Source organism: Natator depressus, chromosome 5 (assembly GCF_965152275.1).
Source record: "Natator depressus isolate rNatDep1 chromosome 5, rNatDep2.hap1, whole genome shotgun sequence".
NCBI classification, from domain to species: domain Eukaryota; kingdom Metazoa; phylum Chordata; order Testudines; family Cheloniidae; genus Natator; species Natator depressus.
In genome coordinates, this window is record NC_134238.1 from 97723805 (window position 1) to 97744371 (window position 20567).

The 20567-nt window shown below is 39.0% G+C and overlaps 2 protein-coding genes across 7 annotated transcripts in view; one reads left to right on the plus strand and one right to left on the minus strand.

Moving 5' to 3' along the window:
* Window positions 1-1078: 1078 nt before the first annotated feature.
* LOC141987683 (uncharacterized) lies at window positions 1079-16248 on the minus strand. Of its 5 annotated transcripts, none has more exons than XM_074953262.1 (13): window positions 16123-16248; window positions 14389-14465; window positions 12752-12984; window positions 12515-12643; window positions 10798-10884; window positions 10086-10377; window positions 8603-8885; window positions 8207-8443; window positions 4342-4418; window positions 3526-3630; window positions 3220-3431; window positions 2704-2868; window positions 1079-1783 (listed from the first exon to the last, which is right to left on the minus strand). In XM_074953262.1, exons 3-13 carry the CDS (start codon window positions 12976-12978, stop codon window positions 1660-1662), a joined length of 1938 nt encoding a protein of 645 aa, XP_074809363.1. In that variant the 5' UTR covers window positions 12979-12984; window positions 14389-14465; window positions 16123-16248; the 3' UTR covers window positions 1079-1659. The 5 variants fall into 5 exon arrangements, with proteins under 5 accessions (XP_074809363.1, XP_074809366.1, XP_074809364.1 ...); XM_074953265.1 differs by lacking the exon at window positions 16123-16248 and adding an exon at window positions 15843-16054; XM_074953263.1 differs by lacking the exon at window positions 16123-16248 and adding an exon at window positions 15762-16054.
* Window positions 16241-20567, plus strand: part of PTAR1 (protein prenyltransferase alpha subunit repeat containing 1) — a 49415-nt gene continuing 45088 nt past the window's right edge. Inside the window, exon 1 of one of the 2 annotated variants that reach the window (XM_074953267.1) lies at window positions 16241-16357. In XM_074953267.1, the coding sequence (XP_074809368.1) occupies window positions 16272-16357 (86 nt within the window). In that variant the 5' untranslated portion in view covers window positions 16241-16271. Of the gene's footprint in view, window positions 16358-16633; window positions 16912-20567 lie in introns of those variants that run through there. The other variant, XM_074953268.1, reaches the window with a different exon arrangement.

Here is a 20567-nt window from a genome sequence, read left to right on the forward strand (position 1 = left end):
TGGAGCAACTGTGTCACCTTTGTTACTCAATTTTTGTTGGACAGCAAATATAACCAAAATTAAACTTTAAAAAATAGGATAAAGAATAGGAGCAGTTGTTGAAACCGCACATTGGTACTTGTGCCTCTGAAAATACAGAGCAAGGATGTCAATCTTTACCATCATATTCACAGTTTTGAAACCAATGGACCTATCAGAGTATCCTTGCAAAGTGAACTGCAGGAGTGGGGCTTTTTTATTTTTATGATTCTATCAATTAACTATTCCCACTGTAAATATAACATTTCCATGGACTTAATTTAAAAAAATTATTTTTGTGTTAAATAGCATGGTACCAAGAGGACTCAGGTAGATTATAAAGATTAGATATTAGTTAAAGGGAGAAAAAGAAAAAGACTTTCAGTTCCCCAAGGAGGTTTTTTGATTACTCTGAAGTCGTGAGGATACTTATTTGTACAGATCTCTCAAATTGCAACAGCCCTACCAAAGCATGACATTCCAAAGCTCCCATGGGTCTCAGTTAAGCCCAACAAATACATCCTTTCTAGGCTGACCACGCAATTATAGCCTCAAAACCCATATGGAAAGAACATGTTTCATATACAGAAAATATGTTAAGTAAATGTATGTACGTGTACTAAAATTTATGAAAGGGCCCACCCTCATATTAATGCGGCACTAGCTCATAGAAAAATCAAAATGAGAAATGTGCTGCCTGAGCATCTCTGCCTCGTGCCCTGTATAAGTAATTTTAAAAACTTAAATAAATTACACTATGATAAAATTAATGTCATCTATGTACAGAGGCAGATCACATATTTTTAGAGAGACATACAAAAAGAAGTACTTAAAACACAGAATTTAAATCTTGAAAAACTGCCACATTAGAGAAAAGGTATAAATTCCAGACTGGTAGCCAAGAATTCTTGACAGACTGCTCCAGTTCTGACACCAAGTCCCTCTGTGACCTTGGACAAGTCACTTAACTCCTTTCTCAGCTTCCCAATAGTAGAATAACACCTAAACCCACAAAGGAATTGTAAGGATTAATGACATATTAGCAAAACAATGCAAAAATGAAAACAATCATACAATCGTTATAAAATTATTACAGTGTTAAGGTAAATGAAATTTTGGGCCCAACAGACCTAACAGTATCCTTTTTATTTAATGACACTGATTATTTGAAATAAATACAAAAGTTTGTAATCTATGACATTATATCACTCATACTGAAAACAATTTATCATACATAAACAATGTGCGTATCACTTTTATCAAAAAGTAGTTTTCATCTTTGAGAAACATTGTTCCCAAAATTAAAAAGTTATAGTGTGTGTGTGTGTGTGTGTGTGTGTGTACACACAGGCACACAATTAAAAGGTTAGCAAGTTATTATAACTTGACTATTAAACCAGCCCCATGAGAAATGGATATTAATACCGATACAAATAGTTTACTTCCCACTCCCCGAGAATAAAAGGTTAAATAACTATATCCTCCTAAACAACCAAGCATTACCATAGGTAATTCCAATAAATATAAGCCTGGAGAAGTTTGGGTTTTTTTTAATTGTGAAAGGAGGCTAATTAGTATAATTCATTTTGCAATCGGTCTTGAAATATTTGGTTTCAGAAGTTTCGTCTTCAGGACCTCTTGCTATATCCCCAAACGGCGTTGAAATATCTCCTCCATTATGTCATCAATATATACATAATGCTTATTTTCTTTCTTGGGTACCAAGGTCCATCTCCCAGATTTCCTATGGTAAATTCTACGGTATCTATTAGAAAAATAAAAAAGGGGGAGAAATGTTTTATTAGGAGAAAAAATGCTGAATATAATAACAATTATAGAAATACATGTTTTCATCCATAAGTATGTATAAATTAAAGGCCTCAGTCCTGCAAACTCTACTCACACACTAACTTCTGTGGGGAAATTTGTGTAATAAAAGGGCTACAAGATCAGCCCCTAAAAGCCTGCAAAAATGTAATTAGTCTCTATCCTTTTGTTTACAATTGAAGTCAATGGAGCTTCACCAATTTACACTGAGGAAAAGATTGACATCAAATGATACAAGGCAGATTATTCACATATACCCCATTCCCCCACTCTCTTTGTATTCATGCTCACACAACTCAGTGAGGCCTATGTGTAGTGACTTTTCGGAGACTAATTTTAGGTCATTCTCCAAAGTCAAACTTATAAAGGTTCTCTGTGCTGCAGCTGAGCAATTATTGAGTAAAGGAGTGATTGAGGTGGGCAGGGGATCCAAACACAGCATAAAATTGACCGACAAAGACACCATCTGAGGGAGGTGGAAAAGCAACTGGTTGCATTTACTACTTCTCTGTAGCTTCTTAGTGAGCATCATAGGTTCATACTAGCTACTACAGGCTGAAATTGTGGCTGAACCATGTACTTTTTGAGCACACTTGTCCAAGTGCTGAATAGTCTCCAGCTGTGTGTTCCCTCTCTCTCGCTCATGCAAATTATGTAGAATCCTGAACTTTGTATTAACATACGAAAAAGCAAATTCTCTGCTGGCATAACTCCCCTGAATTCAGCAAGAAATCTGGTCAATAGTGTGTGTGTAATGCTGTAGGTAACAGTACAAGCTCATTTCTTAGAGCAAATGACAATTAACTGCAACTATTAACTAAAAAAAGAAACAATAGATTAGTGCAGTGACAGACTTACATTAACTGATTCTGTTGATTGTGCATGGTTTGCCGGTTCAAATGCATATTGTAATCAATAGCAGCCAAAAAACATCTTGCTCTGTACACTGGATAGGTGTATTCAAAACTTTTGGGAGCATACATATGCACATGCTGCTGAAACTGTTCCAGATCAAATGTGGATCTTTATAAAAATAAATATATGATTTGTTTTTCAGAACATCTTTAACACATTACTAAAATTATCAGGAAGACACTATATAACTTGCACATAAATATTAATGAAGTGTAGAAAGACACTTTCTTTTATTTGCAAGTAACTTTTCCTCAAGTTACAACTGTTACATTTAAAATTCACTTAGCTTCAACTGTGTTACGTGGTTTAGTACTACTAAATGAGAGTTTGAATGATTTAGTATATATGCAAAACTACCTTTTTTGGCAAACAGTCTACATTCATTTTTAGTAGGAAAGGAAGAGAATAATTTGGAGGAAACAAAGACAGCCTAACATCCACAATTCAAATTCGTTATACCTAAACTGTAGAAAGTATGGGATGTTTCTCAGAAACTTTTTATCCAAAATTATTCTGCACATTTCAGTGTGAGGTTTGCTTCCCTTTTCTAGCCATTCCTTTTCTCTTTCATCCATTTGAGGACCATGTTTGCACCGTCCCTCAATGATGCCGTTTCCACTAGCCCACTGATGTTCATTGACCACATGATGAACTAAGCCACACCACATTCCCTACAATGTTAAGAAACCATTATAATAAAATGTAATTTACTGCAGTAAAATATTGTATTGGAATATTACAATTTAACTCTAAATTACAACTTACAATAAATTTTTCATATGAATTTGCTTCCTTGCAGCAAAACCAGAAATAATTGACAATATCTGAACACCATTGTAAAAGACGGCGACAATCTTTCTGTCTGCTAGCCTGAAAAATAAAGACATGCATAACTATTAAAAACAAAATGGCTTGCCTGTGTGTGTCCTCTACTTATCTACTGAAATGACATATAGTAAACACTTCTGTAGGCAGAGAGAGTGTCTTCCTGTATTCTGTACAGCACCTAACAAATTATGGCCAATGCCATAATATAAACTATCATAATAATAGTACAGCACAGATAATGGAAATATAAGCTTTCCCACATTGCCTGACTGATGTGGAAAAAAACACCTCTAATGATGAGAGATTAGTTCATCTCCAGACCATTCATTCTTTGCCGGTATACTGAGACTGCGATAATGGAGGCCACTTAGGATCAGTTATGGTGGTTTTTCTGCTATGGATACTGAGAGGCAGATCCTAAGTTGATGTAAATTGCCATAGCTCCAATGACTTCAGTGGTACTAAAAGTCAATAGAGCTATGACAAGTTACATCAGCTGAGGATCTGTCCCATAGAAATTAACTGAGATCATCATACATATTTCACAGAACTGACCACATATCCATTAGTGATAGCATTCTGCCACAACTGACCTGGGCTGGATTTGAACCTGTTAAAGACTCTATATCTTATTATCAAACCCCTGAGATATTAAGTCAAATACTGTGTTTTGAATGTACTATGATAAATTGTATTATACCATTACAAGTAACTACAAAATACATAGTTATTCTGTACTCAGAGAAATGTTACCTCAATTAATTTATGTCCAAGATTTTTGGCACCACCCCATATGTCATATGAATGGATTACACAGGGGAATTTCTTTGCTGTGGATTAAAAAAAATACATAATAATTAGATTTATCTTTCATTGCTGTTCAGTTTATTCATAGCTCCTATGTGAAATTAAACCTTTTATTTTTTCCAAATTCATTTATCAGAATTATCCCCAAATGCACATTGGCAGAGCATATAAAAGACAACTGATTTAAAGCTCAGTGATCACTACAGCAGTTTAACACACCTGGATAATACACAATGTTAAGAACGGAAGCCTGTTGAATACAAACGTCTGATAGCAGAAAAGTATATAATTTTTTAAAAGTACATTTTATAATGCCATTTAAAATAAAAGCAAATAGAATTTAGTTTTCAGTCCTTTTTGGATAGCAATATGAAAACTTAATTGTAAAAAGAACGGTTGTTGTAAATTGTTTACATAATTATACATAACAGCTCCTGCAACTTACAAGCATCAGTACTCTATCATGAGTCAGCACTTCTAGTGATTTTTAGAGGTATCACAGATTTCCATCCGCATTAGATACTGTACCCCAAAAATGTAAGACATGTCTACTCTGGAAAAAAAAAAAGTGCAATATTAATTTGGGTTCTAACAGCAGTGAAGACATGGCTTTTTAATAACTTAAGTTCAAGTTTCTAGGTGAGCCTGAGTTTGAATTTAAGTTTCTAATCCAAATTTAAAAGCCAAGCTGCTGTGCCTTCACTGCTATTTTAACCTGAGTTAGCTAACAAACACACTTTTTTTTTTTGCAGTGTAGGCATATCTATAGAAAAAAGCTAGACCTATTATTCCACTTGGGGGTTCTGACAACTTTAACAAACTATTTTAAGATATTTTTCCAAGATTTACATCACCAGAACCTTTGGATGGATTTTGACTAGTGCTGTCAAGTGATTATAAAAAATTAATCACGATTAATCACTCTGTTAAACAATAATAGAATACCATTTATTTAAATATTTTTGGATGTTTTCTACATTTTCAACTATATTAATTTCAGTTACAACACAGAATAAAAAGTGTACAGTGCTCACTTTATTTATTTTTATTACAAATATTTGTACTGTAAAAAAAGAAAAAAAACAGTATTTTTCAATTAACCTCATACAAGTACTGTAGTGCAATCTCTTATCATGAAAGTTGAACTTACAAATGTAGAATTGTATACAAAAAAATAACTGCACTCAAAAATAAAACAATGTAAAACTTTAGAGCCTAGAACTCCAATCAGTCCTACTTCTTGTTCAGCCAATCATCCAAAGAAGTTTGTTTACATGTGGGAGATAATGTTGCCCACTTCTTGTTTACAATGTCACTTGAAAGTGAGAACAGGAGTTCGCATGGCACTGTTGTAGCCAGTGTTGCAAGATATTTACGTACCGGATGCGGTAAAGATTCATATGTCCCTTCATGCTTCACCCACCATTCCAGAATACATGCTTCCATGCTGATGAAGGGTTCTGCCCAATAACAATACAAAGCAGCGTGGAATGATGCACATTCATTTTCATCATCTGAGTCAGATACCACCAACAAAAGGTTGATTTTCATTTTTGGTGGTTTGGGTTCTGTAGTTTCCACATCTGAGTGTTCTCTTTTAAGACTTCTGAAAACATGCTCCACACCTCGTCCCTCTCAGATTTTGGAAGGCAATTCAGATTCTTATACCCTGGGTCAAGTGCTGTAGCTATCTTTAGAAATCTCACATTGGTACCTTCTTTCCATCTTGTCAAATCTGAAGTGAAAGTGTTCTTAAATCGAACAACATGTGCAGGGTCATCATCCAAGACTGCCATAACACAAAATATATGGCAGAATGTAGGTAAAACAGAGCAGGAGACATACAATTCTCCCTCAAGGAGTTCAGTCACAAATTTAGTTAATGTTTTTTTTTTTTTAAACGAGCAACATCGGCATGGAAGCATGTCCTCTGGAATAGTATCCAAAGCATGAAGAGGCATACGAATGTTTAGCATACTTGGCACATAAATACCTAGCAATGCCTGCTACAACAGTGCCATGCGAACACCTGTTCTCATTTTCAGGGGACATTGTAAATAAGAAGAGGGCAGCATTAGCTCCCGTAAATGTAAACAAACTTGTTTGCCTTAGTGATTGGCTGAACAAGAAGTAGGACTGAGTGGACTTGTAGGCTCTAAAGTTTTACATTGTTTTGTTTTTGAGTGCAGTTATGTAACCAAAAAAAAAAAAAAAAAAATCTACATTTGTAAGTTATACTTCCACGATAGAGACTGCACTATGGTACATATATGAGGTGAACTGAAAAATACTATTTCTTTTGTTTATCATTTTTACAGTGCAAATATTTGTAATAAAAATAATAATATAAAGTGAGCACTATACACTTTGTATTCTGTGTTCTAAATTTAAACAAAATATTTGAAAATGTGGAAAAACTTCCAAAATATTTAATAAATGTCAATTGCTTAATTATATTCTATTAAACATTCTATTGTTTAATAGTGCAATTAAAACTGCAATTAATCATGATTTTTTGAGTTAATCACGTGAGTTAACTGCGATAAATAGACAGCCCTAATTTGACCCTTATGTATGGCTTGAAATACATTATACTTTGTGTTATCTGCCTAAGCTGAAATTCTAGTTACATAATTAAAGTAGTATAGTAGAAAAGTAATACAGAAGTAAGCCTTAAAAGTACACTGTCAACTACAGAGTTTTAAAACTGGTTGAAAACTTTCTGTTAAAAATGTTTTTCAACAGAAAATTGTATTTTTTACTAAATTTTTTTCTCACAGAAAATTTCAATTTTTCGGCTGAAAACCAAAATATCTTGATTTATGAATGCTCCTGCAGTGCCTCCTTGGAGATGTACTTAGGTTGCCTCATGTCCCCATTCTCTTGTATGGGCCACACTTTCAGCCATACCACATGATGCACCATGGCCAGATACTACTATGATATAATACATCCACTTCCTCTCTCCAAGTAGGAAGACCTCAGTACATCATAGGATGGTGAAATGGTCGGACTATGTGTATATAGAGAAGAATGAGAACTTGAGGAGCCCAAACTACAGCTCCCATGAGACAGTACAGCAGCATTTTTAATTTTTGAATTTCTGCCAAAAATCAAAAATTTCCAAAGAAAGCCTCCCCATTTTTCAACCAGCTCCAGCAAAACTTTTTTAGAAACTTGAAAGTGAAGTGTCTTTCCTTATGTCCTTCCTATCTGGCAAATACTGATTCTTCCTACCTTGTATATTTAACAGTCTGACATTAAAATGCTGGTTTTTATTTCCTTGTTTATGCACTATCACTGATTAGTTCAGCAGTGCTTTGTGAACAGTGTTAAGTCCAAATGCTGGAAATCCTTTCCTTCAGAAACAGTCTTATGGAAGTCAATGGGACTACTTATTCGAATAATAATTACTTATTTGTTTAAAGCAAAATCCGGGCTGCTAGAACCAAACTCTCTCTTCAGATACCTATGGGCAATTCCAACTGACATCACTGGGAGTTGCATTCCCAGTTCTGAGGGAAGAAATTTAACCTCCAGGTAGTAAACTACTGGAAGCCAATAGTGGACAGCAACATCAGTAAACATTCTTTTTGTGTTAGTCACACAAAAAAATGGAACCACAGTTTTAATTCTTCAGAGATTGGTATAATGGATTTCTTTTTAAAAATACAAATTGAAAATCCAGCAGCTATTTTCAAAGAGATGATTTTTCAGGAAAGTCAAATGTTGGGCCTAAACTATCTAACAGTATGCCTTGAACTTACAGAGTTTTGTAGAGCCTTTATAAAAAGTTAAGAATGATAATTACTTATCAAAGCAGAGATTTGAGAGTGTGAATCAGTAACTACTTCTTTGACCATTAGCTGTTCATCCAACAACTTTTGTAATCCTCTTCGAAAGGCTTCCTTCTCCATAAATGGGGAGTTCAGTTGCGTTTTGCGTTTATCCACTATTTCAATAGCTAAAATTTGTTTAGTTTCTAAATCCATGAATGAGTATACACAATACTGTGCAGAGTGGCCAGGGCCATCCATGTGTCCATCTCCTGCACATTAAGAATTAAATAGAAAAGTTTTATTCTGAGAGAAATAAAACCAAGGTTACTTATTTTAATAAATGTATTAAGAATATTTTAAAAAAAATCAAGGAACAAATTTGGATGAGGTATCCAAAAAACAAGTAAGTTTTGAAAGGCTTTATTTACCCATAATGACTACTTCCTTCCCATGTAGTTCCTCTAAAATGTGTTGCTTCATTCGACACCAGAAGGATTCTATAGTTGGAACAATAAAGTGACGCTGCATTCTGAAGAATGTACTTGCACTTACGAATGTCAACTTCATAAAGTTTGCCATTTGTGAAATTTTTCCGAAATTGTTTCCTGACAGTATGATTGCAGCAGATAAAGCAAGGTCTCCTGCATGTGTCTGTCCTTTTACCAAGGGTTGAGAAGACCATTCAAATGCTATATGTCCTGCACTACATTTCTAGACGTGTTGAAAGTTAAGCAAAAGAATAAAACAAAAAGAAATAAGTGAGGCCGTGTCCTTATTGTTTGCATTACAACAAGCCACAAGACTAAAAATTAGATCTAGAATTATATGGATAGTTTTAAGGGGCACTTTTAATTAAAAAACAAAACAAAACACTGATAACAAAGAATCTTACATATATTACTATCAACTCCTTAAAAATTAAAGAATTTTAGAAATCCAATGAACTCATTACTATTTATGCTTTTTATTTACTGTTTACATGTCTCTCAACTGGAACAATAAAAAAAAAAAAATCAATGAATTTGTTTAGCTTCTTGTAAACAGTCACCTTCACTTTCCAGTTCTCAGTGTTACAACATCAAGGTTTCAAAGAGACTGCAGGGATAATATTTGCTTATTTCATTTTTTTTTTATTCTGGAAATATTTTTATTGGTCTTCAGTTTTTTGAAAGCTTGACTTTACAATATATACATTTTGGACCCTATTTAAGTATGTCCACTCAATGATAGGGTATGATATATGATAAAATAAAAGATATAGAAAAGCTCACATCGGAAAACATAGGGACTTAGCCTGTACACCTTTACTTATGTAAGTAGTCCTTACTCATCTGAGTAACCCCATTGGGCTCAACGTGATTACTTTAGCAAGTGAGAACTATTGACCAAATTAGGATATGCAGAAACAGGCACGAGGATATTAAAAATAAGCACTAAGGTCTCACTCCTGCAATCAGACCCATGTGGGCTGACCTTTGTGGAAGTAATTATTTTCAAAAGGATACTGTGCAGGATCCATGGGGTTTCATTTAAGTCAGTGAAACTCCACAGGGCTCTGCACATAGACATAAACTATAAGGGTTGGAAGGGACCTCAGAAGGTCATCTAGTCCAACCCCCTGCTCAAAGCAGGACCAATCCCCAAATTTTGCCCCAGATCCACAAATGGCCCCCTCAAGGATTGAACTCACAACCCTGGGTTTAGCAGGCCAATGCTCAAACCACTGAGCTATCCCTCCCCCCCATGTGGATCTGAATGCAGGATCGGGACCATAAAAAATTAAACTACTATTAACATATTGTGAAGTAGTGTGTGTGTGTGAGTGTGTGAGAGAGAGAGAGAGAGAGAGAGAGAGAGAGAGAGAGAGAGAGAGAGAGAGAGAGAGAGAGATTTACAAGATATATTACTCACCCATATCAAATGCACACAGGAGGAAACAGGCTGTACAGAAATATCAACTTCACCAGCACAAAACATACATTTTGGTACAACAATTTTTTTGGCTAGTTGAAGAAGGGATCGTTCATAAACAATGTGAATTTTTTCATGAGAAATATCCTGGGTGTCATCCAAAGTCATATCATGAGTTGTCGCCTCGAAGGTTTCTATAAAGTCACCTTGTGACCCATCATCACATTCATCTGTAATACCCAATATATCCTCTGCTATAGACACATTTTTCAAGTGTTTAACTGAAGAAAAACTAAACAAATACAGACAATTAGAATGCATTATAAATATAACACATGAATTAAGACACACTGAGTAATTTAGACCCTGAAAAAAATTGGGTTCAGGTGTTGCTGTTTTTTTAAAAAGGTAAATGTAGAAGGAAAAAAAAAAAGATTTTAGAAAGCCTAAAATGAATTAGTTTTTTTAAATTTAAATGGGAACACATTAAAACACTACCCTGTAGAGCTTCAGTGCATGAGAATTAGAAAGCAAAAATTATTATGAGTCAGACCAGTCTAAGTCACTAACAAGGTGTGTGACATTTACAATGAAGCAAACAACTTAGATTGATGGCAAATAGCATATATAAATTTTATTTCGTACTTCCAGTTTTAATACACTGTTATACCAAATATAACTCAACAATATAGTATCTTAAAATACTACTTACCTTTTAGAAAGGTCATATTCATTATCAATAGTACACTCCTCCCCTGAACTGTCTGTTGATTCCTCCTCTAAATCTTCACATGGCAATCTGTTAAATAAATTTAGCCAAAAGAAGCAACATTTAATGTAGCGTATCCTTGGAAATAAAATTCTACATTCCTGAGATTCTTCACCCTGTAGCAAACCATAGATATATCATATAATCAAGATGCAAGTTTCTCAGCTACTTACATCATCATCTCATTATATAAAATAATAAAGCAAACCATCCAAAAAACCCACCTTGCCTTCAGATGGGAAACCCTGGATTTCTGCAATGCAAATTGTACAAACACTGAACTTTTAGTATAGACACTTTGCATAGTGAATTCACACATGATTTTAAAGTTTTGGACAAGAGAACTGTACGTAGTAAATTAATGCACGAAAGAAGTCCCATTCGTAAATACTTTGAGGGATAGGTGGGTCAATCACTGAAAAGTGAGAAAATGATAATTTATTCTGATCTCTTTTGCACTGAATGTAAATGTGCTATTGCCCAGTGTACTTATAACCTCTCCTTTAAATTTCATTGTCTTATTTGAAAATTAAAATTAGCATATAGAATATTTATGCAATTCCATACAGTTAACTCAAATTTGTAAAATATTATGTAAAATTCCTAGTATCATAGAAATGTAGGTCTGGAAGGGACCAAAAGAGGTCATCTTGCCCATCCCCCTGTGCTGAGGCAGGACTAATAATATCACATTATCCAGAATTACATGAGTCATAGAAGGCAAAGTCCTTCTCTTCTTCTCACGCAAAATGTCCTACTGAGTTGAGGCCTACTGCAAAGGATAGAGCAACCTCCACTTTTTTGGAAGACACAGCAGAATGGACTAATTATCTAAGATCAAGGATGGAATTCCAGGGAGGCCTGGTGGCCTTCTGTGGCATTTTGCTAGGGAAGTGATGGAGAAGGGAGAGTTACGGAGAGATTAGAGATGTGGGAGAGAAGAAAAAGGACCCTAATGCTCAGTACTTATGTAATTATTTGCATCTTCACAGTGCTGTATGAATCTTTATCCATAGGCTGCATTAGTACAAATTAGAGACTCCGACCTGTAAGCACTCTCAGCTTACAAGGAAATTGAGAGGACTCATCCTACAGTTTAGGTTGCTCAGTGTCTTGCAGGACTAAGATCCTAATTCTGACCACTCACATATACATCAACCTAGCTTTGGCCCACAAGAAAGCAGCCCCACGAGGTGGGTGGCACCATGGCCTAGAGCAGGGGTTCCCAAACTTGGTTCGGGGCTGGTTCAGGGTAAGCCCCTAACGGGCTGCGAGATGCTTTGTTTACCTGAGCATTCACAGGTACGGCCGTTCGCAGCTCCCAGTGGCCGCAGTTTGCCATTCCCAGCCAATGGGAGCTGAGGGAAGCAGCATGGGCCGGGCCAGGCCACGGCTTCCTGCAGCTCCCATTGGCCGGAAATGGCGAACTGTGGCCACTGGGAGCTGCAAGTGGCCATACCTGTGGACGCTGAGGTAAACAAAGCCTCTCACGGCCCGCCAGGGGCTTACCCTGAACCAGCTCCAAACTAAGTTTGGGACCCCCTGGCCTAGAGGAATGATCACATGAATGGGAGTTATTTCACTGACAATTCTTTTTTATTTTTACACAATTTCAAGGAAAAAACGGAGAGAAAAAAATTTAAAAAGGATTTTAAGTCACCTTTCGGTGCCTGCTGTTAAAGAGGTCTCTGGCACATCCTCTTCTGCATTTAATGTTGAGTTTCCATCCACTGCCTGTATTTTCACTTCCGATTCCTTGCACACATCTCGGTTTTCATAATTGTCATATCTATATTACAAAATAAGATGAAAGTATCAAAAAGAAACCAATCAGAATAAAATTCACATTTCTCTTTAGATGACAATATTTAATATATAGGACATCTGAATTACTTACAAGTCTAGCAAAAACTTGGCAACTTCAGCATGTGAGAAGACATTAAGCGTTTCCCTAAGTGACATCCATCTTCCTATTTGTTCTCTTATACATATCCTTGATTGAGCCCTTTTTCTCTCTAGACTCTTTCTCCTCCTTTTTTTTTCTGACGGGGAATATATGGTGGGTCTACCAGGTCGCCTTGGTGGTGGTGATGGTGAGGATGAAGAGGATGATGACGACGACATTACAAGCTTTCAAATGATTAAATTAAACTTTAGTCCTCTTTATCATAACATTCAATTTTAGTCATTACAGGATACATAAGAGTAGTAAGTTATAATTTTTGGAAAATGACAACAAAATACAATTTGTGGTGTAGAGTTAAGGTTAAAATCTTCATTTAAAGCCAAGTTCTAGCCCTCAGATAAGTGAGTATAACTCTCTCTGAAGTCCATGGGAGATATACGTGTATATCGGGGGGCACAGTTTAGTCCTTATGTTTTAGGGATTAGATTGGATATTAGAACAACAAATGTATAAATTGCTAGTTTTACATATAAATGAGCAAGTGCACATTAACATGGCTGTTGCTCGTTTGTATGACAAAAAAAGAACTGAAGGGAAGGGAAAAAACAGTTAATTATTTTAAAACAACAGTAACCAAAGCTTTAAATGTAAAGCATATTAAACTGTGTTAAAAGTTCTTATGTGCACATTACACCTAATGCCTTAGTCCTGTAAATACTTATGCACTTGTTTCACTTTAACTTGAAGGCAATAGGATTATTCACACATGCTTAACTTTAAGCGTGTGTTTGCAGGATCAGGTCCTGGCATTTAAGAATATTTTTGGAGTTCCAAAATAGGGCAGCCCATAGTGTCTGTGTGTATGCCTGACCTGTATGGGTTACTGACTTGAGTGAGCAACTGGACTGACCATTGAACACCAGCAGAAAAGGAAGGGAATTAAGTTTAGTCACAAGTGATCTCAACTCCAAGTGGACAATGCAGTCAGAATTGTATATCAGGTGTGAAACTGATTCATGCCAGGGCCCAAATGTCCTCTCTCAGGATCTGAATAACTCTAAATACGAGTTACTTGTATCCTGTAGTGGAAGGATGACCTGGAATGTAACACAGCTCAAGGCAACAAGAGGATAAATGACCAGGAGGTGAAAATGAACTACATTAAAGAGCAAGTTTATATGCCTTTTATATTAATATTAATGACATATTCTCAAATTCAGAAAATGACAACACTTAAGCCTAAGATTTTTGGAGAGGCAATAAAAAGTAGGCTGAAACATGACATCTGGTATGCCTGTGGTAGTGTAAGTTTGCTTGTTTATTGCGTGGTTTTTGTTTGCCTATGGAAATTGTTTTTGCCAATGAAAATCTTGGAGTAAAGAAAGTTTGTCTGTGACTACTTATTAAGAACGCCAGAACTCACACTATTTGGCTGTTTTGTGATAATATTTTTTACCTATGTATACCAAATTGGTTTTTCTGGTTTGTGTTTTGGATAATGATTTATATTTTTGAGACTTTTTTAAAATGTAGGGTTTAGGTTTAGGATATGTTTTATTATAATGTTTTAGGTATTCAACATTACTTTCATGCATGCAATTTATAACATTTTTCAACATTGTACTTACAGAGAAGATGGATTGTATGGGAACTGCATGCAAAGTGACCACGGGTAAAGTAATGCTTAGTGTTGCTTACACCATGCCTTGAACAGAAAAAAAAATCATAAAATATTTTTGAAGTACAAAAATTTAAAAAAGAACAGAGACAAAACACCATAGAAAATCCTGCCCCTTTAATATTTAATGGACAGGGCCAGCAAGAAGAGAGTTCAAATTCTGAGTCTGTCATGCACAGAACAAGTCCAACAGTAACGTTGCCTTCTGGTGATGTCTTCCATAGCATATATACAGTATTAAGATTCTATCCTATAAAAATTAACAGGTTTTCTCTTTTTTCATAAACCTGCTAGTATTTTCAATATCTTTTACTACAGAAACCTATGAATTCCTTCCTTGAGTAAATGTCATTGCGATGCCAATATAAGCTGTTGACACAAAAATCAGGTGATCTGCAATCCAATTTATATCACTACAGCCCACAGAGAAGTAAACAAAAGGCACTCCTTTGTTTCTATTACCTCTCAATAAAATATTTCATATTTTCCAAGTTAAGAATAAAATAGGAAAATAAACTTCATTGTCAAACTTTAAAAAAAAAAGAAAGATTACAAATATTATTTGATATCCTAAGAAAGATTTTAAAGTGACAGATTTATCTAGCTCAGAGGTTCTCAAACTTCATTGCATTGCAACCGCCTTCTGACAACAAAAATTACTACACGACCCAAAGGGGTGGGGGAGAGGGAACTAAAGCCTAAGCCTGCCTGAACCCCACTGCCCCAGGCAGGGGGACAGGGGAAAGCCAAAGCCTGATCTTCAGCCCCAGGTGGGGGAGACTGTACCCTCAGCATTGCCACCCAGGGCTGAAGCCCCTAGGCTTCTTTGGCCCCGGGGCAGTGGGACTGGGCTTTGGCCCCAGCAAGTCTAATGCCAACCCTGGCGACCCCATTAAAACAGGGTGGTGACCCACTTTTGAGTCCTAGGCCAGTTTGAGAACCGCTGAGTAGCTATTTAAAAGAATTCTCAACTAGAAGCATAATCAGGGGCATTTAAAGTCAGCAAAATAGACCAGCCAAGTCATATTTTGAACTAATTTTAGGGGCATTTTCAGAAGGGTCTCAGTTTAGTGACGAAGATGTTTGCCGATTATGTATCTAAGATTCTCCTCAAGCCTCCTTTAAACAGCTTGGGGAAGAAGACCCAAAGTCACAAGCCTGCGTGTGGAACAAAACCCAGCACGCACGAAGCAGGCGTTACAAGAGTTAGGGGGCCTGCTGCAAACGCTTATGCTTGTGCACATTAACCGTACCCACGCGAGCTATCCCACCGATTTAGATGGGACTACTCATGTTTGCAAACATAAGCACATAGATGTTTACAGGGCAGGGGCTGCAAGGTGCGCCACACCCCTCCTTCGGAGGAGGCATAGGATTTGGTTTTTAATTGTCGGAACAAGCTACATAAGGCCTCATCCTCTCAGGTAACCGTCTCCTCCGGATCCCCGCGTCAAGCCGCCACATGTCCTTGTCTGTGCGATTGCGGTGTTAGGCTGGTGCAAGGGCGAGCTCCACCCCAGACACGCTCGGCACACCCGGGGGGGGGGGGCCGCAGGATCAGGGCGGTTGGCGGAAGAGCCCAGGCGGTTCCGCGGCTCTTTTCAAGCCTCGTGGCTCCGATTACGGCCGTTGGAGCCGGGAGGCGACGACGCGCGGGGCGGAAGGGCGCAGGGAGGGGGGTAACCTGGCTGAGCGCGGCGAGCCGGCCTGTCCTGCTGCTGCCGCCGCCCGGCCGGGGTGGCCGCCGTTGCCAGGGAGCGGCTCGTTCCTCCTCGCTAGGCCGCCGACCCGGAAGCGCTTTCGCCCAGCCTCGCTCGGCGGCAGGGGCCGAAGATGGCCGAGTCTCCGGAGGAGGTGGCGGTGCTGGTGCAGCGGGTGGTGAAGGACCTTAACAACGCCTTCAAGCGGAACCCCCACATGTGAGTGCCGCGCGGGGACTCGCCGGGCGGCGGGGGAGAGGGGCGGCTGCCGGGCTCCAGCTTCCCCGGGGCAGCCCCACAGGGGCCAAGCGGAGACCCCGGCGCCGACTTGGTCTCCGCTTGTCCCGTGCGGGGTAGGGGCAGCACCCTCCGCTCTGGGGCCGCTGCTGCCCCGGCCGGGGACAACGCCCTCAGCAAAGTGGGGGTGACCCGCCCCTCCCGCCAGCCCCTCGCCCCGGCGTGGGACGAGCACCCCTGGCTGTCTTCTCTGCGAGGGGCTCTGAGCGCTTCACAGACACCCCTGCTGACGCCTCTCCCTGCCCCCGCCAGGGAGGTGATCCGAGCCTGGCAGCTGGGGAAAGTGGGCTCCAGAGGGGTAAGGACCCGATTCCAGTAGTCCCCTTCTCACCGGTCTCGCCCAAGGTCGCACGGATGAAGTCAGCTGTGGCCGGCCTCTGGATCTGTTGACTCCCCGGGGCGCCGGCCTTAATTAGGTTAACTTCGTTCGCAGTCATGTATACTTGGCTTATGGCATCAATTTCGACATACCTGAGGTCGGTAAGGTTAAAGGGACACTGACCGGTTATTATTCTAACCTCAGTTATTAAAAACAAATCTGATTATTGAAACAGGACAAATTATAAATATTTAATTTCTGCTTCGCTATTTAATGCTTTTTGATTTTCTTTTGGTGGTTTTCCCCCTCCCCCCCTTCTCATCTTGGATAGTAGAGAATTATCTCTTTGTTCTGGGATTGTGTGTGGCTCTGACATACCATGATGATAGGCACGATATAAAAATCATAGATCTTTCCACTGTTGTTTTTTAATCTGTTGGATTGACAAGGTCTGTTGGACTGTTTCACCCCAGTGCTGCACATTGTTTGTAAACACAATATGGGAGAATTTATTTGTGTATTGGGGGGGGGGAGGAAGGCTTCCACTGGATTTTTTTTTTTTTTTTTTGGAAATGCATGGAAACATTCCTTTTAATTTTAGATAATGTTAAAGAAATCTAAATTTTGAAATGACAGTGCCTCCTTGAGGCCCCGATCCTGTAATGGACTCTACCTGGCTCAGGGGTCCACTCACGTAGCATTTATAGTAGGATTGGGGCTGAAGCTCTGTGTAGCTCAAAAGCCTGTCTCTTTCGCCGACAGAAGTTGGTCCAGTAAAAGATACTACCTCACGCTCCTTGTCTCTCCAATGTCCTGGAACCAGAACGGCTACAATAACTCTCCTCTAGGTGACAGAAATCCTTAGGATTACATAAAGGTGACTAGCAGCCTTGGCAGGTAGCCAGGCTTTAAACTGTAGCATATGGATGCTGTCAGAAATAAGCCTTTTTAAAACTAGATTTAGCCATAAACTCTCCCTTTAGGGTTGTGAGACATTAATGCACTATAAACAGTCAATGTTAGTGTGCGACCCAAAGAAGGGCTTTTGCTTCTTTTCACATTCTACGCTGTCAAAACTCCCTTTGATTTCAGGGGTACCAGACTCAAACACTTATTTGTTAAGAATGTGCTGCTGTTTCCAACTTCCTTCATGGAGAAGGGAAGGTTAGAAGTAAAAGTTTGCGTGCTTTGATACTGACCTGACATAGCATGCTTAAGTGTGCTACCTGCAGGTCAGGGTAGATACTTACTGGTGGGACAGTGTGGGAAAGCTGCTGCTGCTGTTATATCTGTTCTATAGATAAACAAGGGACTTCTGTGTCCAAGATTGTCAAGCTGGGCTCCTTAAGCTGAACATGGGCACATGGCTGACATGGTTTACAGGTGCCCCCAATGCGCAGGGCTTTGGAGCTGTGCTCCGGTTCCGCTCCAGCTCCAGGCAAAAACCTGCAGCTCCAGTGCTCCAGAGCTGCTCCGGGCTCTGCTGCAAAGCCCTGCCAAGGCGTACCCCTTCTGCCGTGAGAAGGAGACCCTGGAACATGCCTACTTCCAATCTGCCAGGTTGCAGCCCATCTTCTGACTCCTCCAGAACTTTCTGCTGAGATTCTGGCTGCATTTTATTTTGCATCTCTACATACTCAGTCTGTGGCCCCACTAAGTCATAAGACCTCAGTTCAACCTTGGCACTGGCCCAGATAACTCCCTGGACCGGGTGATGGATGGGTGATGCTCAACAGGGTGAGTGATTGGTGATTGTGAGGTCTTCTTTCTTTTCCTACCCTTTTCACACATTTGGGCAGAGTTCCTCTGGACCGTGTCCACCAACTCCTTGACAGAGCAGTGGTACTGTCCAGGGTTCTCTGCTTTGTGACCCCATCCAGTACTCTTCTTTTGAACCTTTGAGCCTTACACGGTTGAGTGGATGGGCCCTTCAATCTGGGTAGATCGACACCCACCCCCTTGAGAATTCAGGTAGGCTTCTTGGGCACTAAAGTCACTAAGAGACAATAAAAAGTAAAGTTCTAAGCTGAATGTAAAACTGAGTTGTTGTCTCTCATATTGGGTTTTTAATTAGGATGAAGAGTTTGTATCTTTTTGCCCTTTTTTTTTAAAACCTTACTTTTAATTTCTCTTGTAATTAAAAATGCAACCTAAGACTCATCTTGACTTGACTTGTCTTGCTGAGTCATATTTCACTAAAGAAAATGAGGCTGACTGTCTCAGCATATTATGTTCTATTTTTGAACATCTGCATAACTTGTAAAATGGTATTGCAAAATATCTTTGGCCTCAGACATACGAACACTTAACCTTGTGTATAACATTACTTGCAAGTAGTTCCACTGAAGCCAAATGTGGTTGCTCACATCAGCAGAATTATGCATACACTTAAGTGTTTGCAAGATTAGGGTCTTAGTTTTTACAAAGAGGTGCACTGTCCAGCAATCTTGGTGATGTAGGGCAGTGGTTTTCAAAGTGCTGGGTCGCAGAATGTAAGGCACTGGGTCACGGCGGCTCTGGTCAGCACTGCCGACCGGGCCGTTAAAAGTCCCATCGGCAGTGCTGCCTGGCTAAGGTAGGCTAGACCCTACCTGTTCTGACACTGCACTGCACCCCGGAAGCGGCCAGCAGCAGGTCTGGCTCCTGGGGGTGAGAGGGTAGGGAACTTAACTTAAAAATTGGACAGTAATAGGCTGCGAACCGAGAGATGGTGGAACCTAGTGATATTCTAACAAAAAGAGCTCCCAACCTTGCTTATAGTTGTTTCTGTTGCTTCACAATGAGCCCCAATCTACAAAAAATTAAGTTGACCCAGCTATGTCTTTCGGGTATGAAAAATCCATTCCCCCCCCCCCCCCGCCCCGAGCAACGTGGTTAAATCAGCCTAATCCCTGGTGTAGACAGCGCTAAATTAGGGAAGAATTCCGTGAACCTAGCTACCACCTCTCAGGGAGGTAGATTAACTATATCGACAGGACAGTCTCTCCCATTGTTGTAGTAAGTGTCTATGTATAAGCACTGCAGCAGCGCCACTGTATCATTTCAAGTGTACAGTAGGCTTAGCTCAACAGACATTTTTAAGCATCAGAGTGACACACAGATTGCCATTGCTGGAATCTTATTATATAGATGCCAATCACAATGGGGTACCAATCTCTGTTGGGATCTCTACAGGCTACTGCAATGCAAATAAATAATTATTGTGAAGTAATTACTTTTTTCCCCCTAAATTCTCATTGCACCTGTATATAGAATTCTTCACTTCAAGGAAGTGTTTTTAGAGATGGAGGATCTATGATTAAAAACTTCTTTGCATATGATTTAATAGCTGATGATAAACACTGGATTTTAGTAATGTCCAACTCTCCTTGTATTTGTGAAGAGCATTCAACTCATCATGTTGAGATAGATGGGAATTACTCAGACATTCACGTATTCTTTTAAACACTAAAACAGAAGAAAAAGTCTTCTATTTCCAAAATTAAACAAATACAGTGGATTAATGAAAAGAGACGCTAGTTTTACCACTTTCTAGTTCAGGGGCAGTTTGGGCGGGGAGCGGGGAATCTGCTTTTTGGGTATTGTGTATCCAGCAGCTCAGTTGTGTGCAGTGTAGTCTGATTTGTATCAGATTTATTTTGATTTCAAAAACATAAATACTAAAAGTGTCCATCACAAAGGCCTGGTCTACAATAGACAATTAGGTCGACATAAGGCAGCTTTTGTCAGTGTACACACTACAGCCTTTCTCCCATCGATGTAAGTGCCATACTACATCAGCCTAATAACTCCACCTCCACAAGAGGCATAGGG

Coding starts and splice junctions, on each gene's coding strand:
- LOC141987683 (XM_074953262.1), bottom strand. CDS start 12,978: ATGTCGTCGTCATCATCCTCTTCATCCTCACCATCACCACCACCAAGG. Junction 3,432..3,525: donor ATTCATATGAAAAATTTATT/GTAAGTTGTAAT, acceptor TTAACATTGTAG/GGAATGTGGTGTGGCTTAGT. Junction 2,869..3,219: donor CCATACTTTCTACAGTTTAG/GTATAACGAATT, acceptor ATTTTTATAAAG/ATCCACATTTGATCTGGAAC.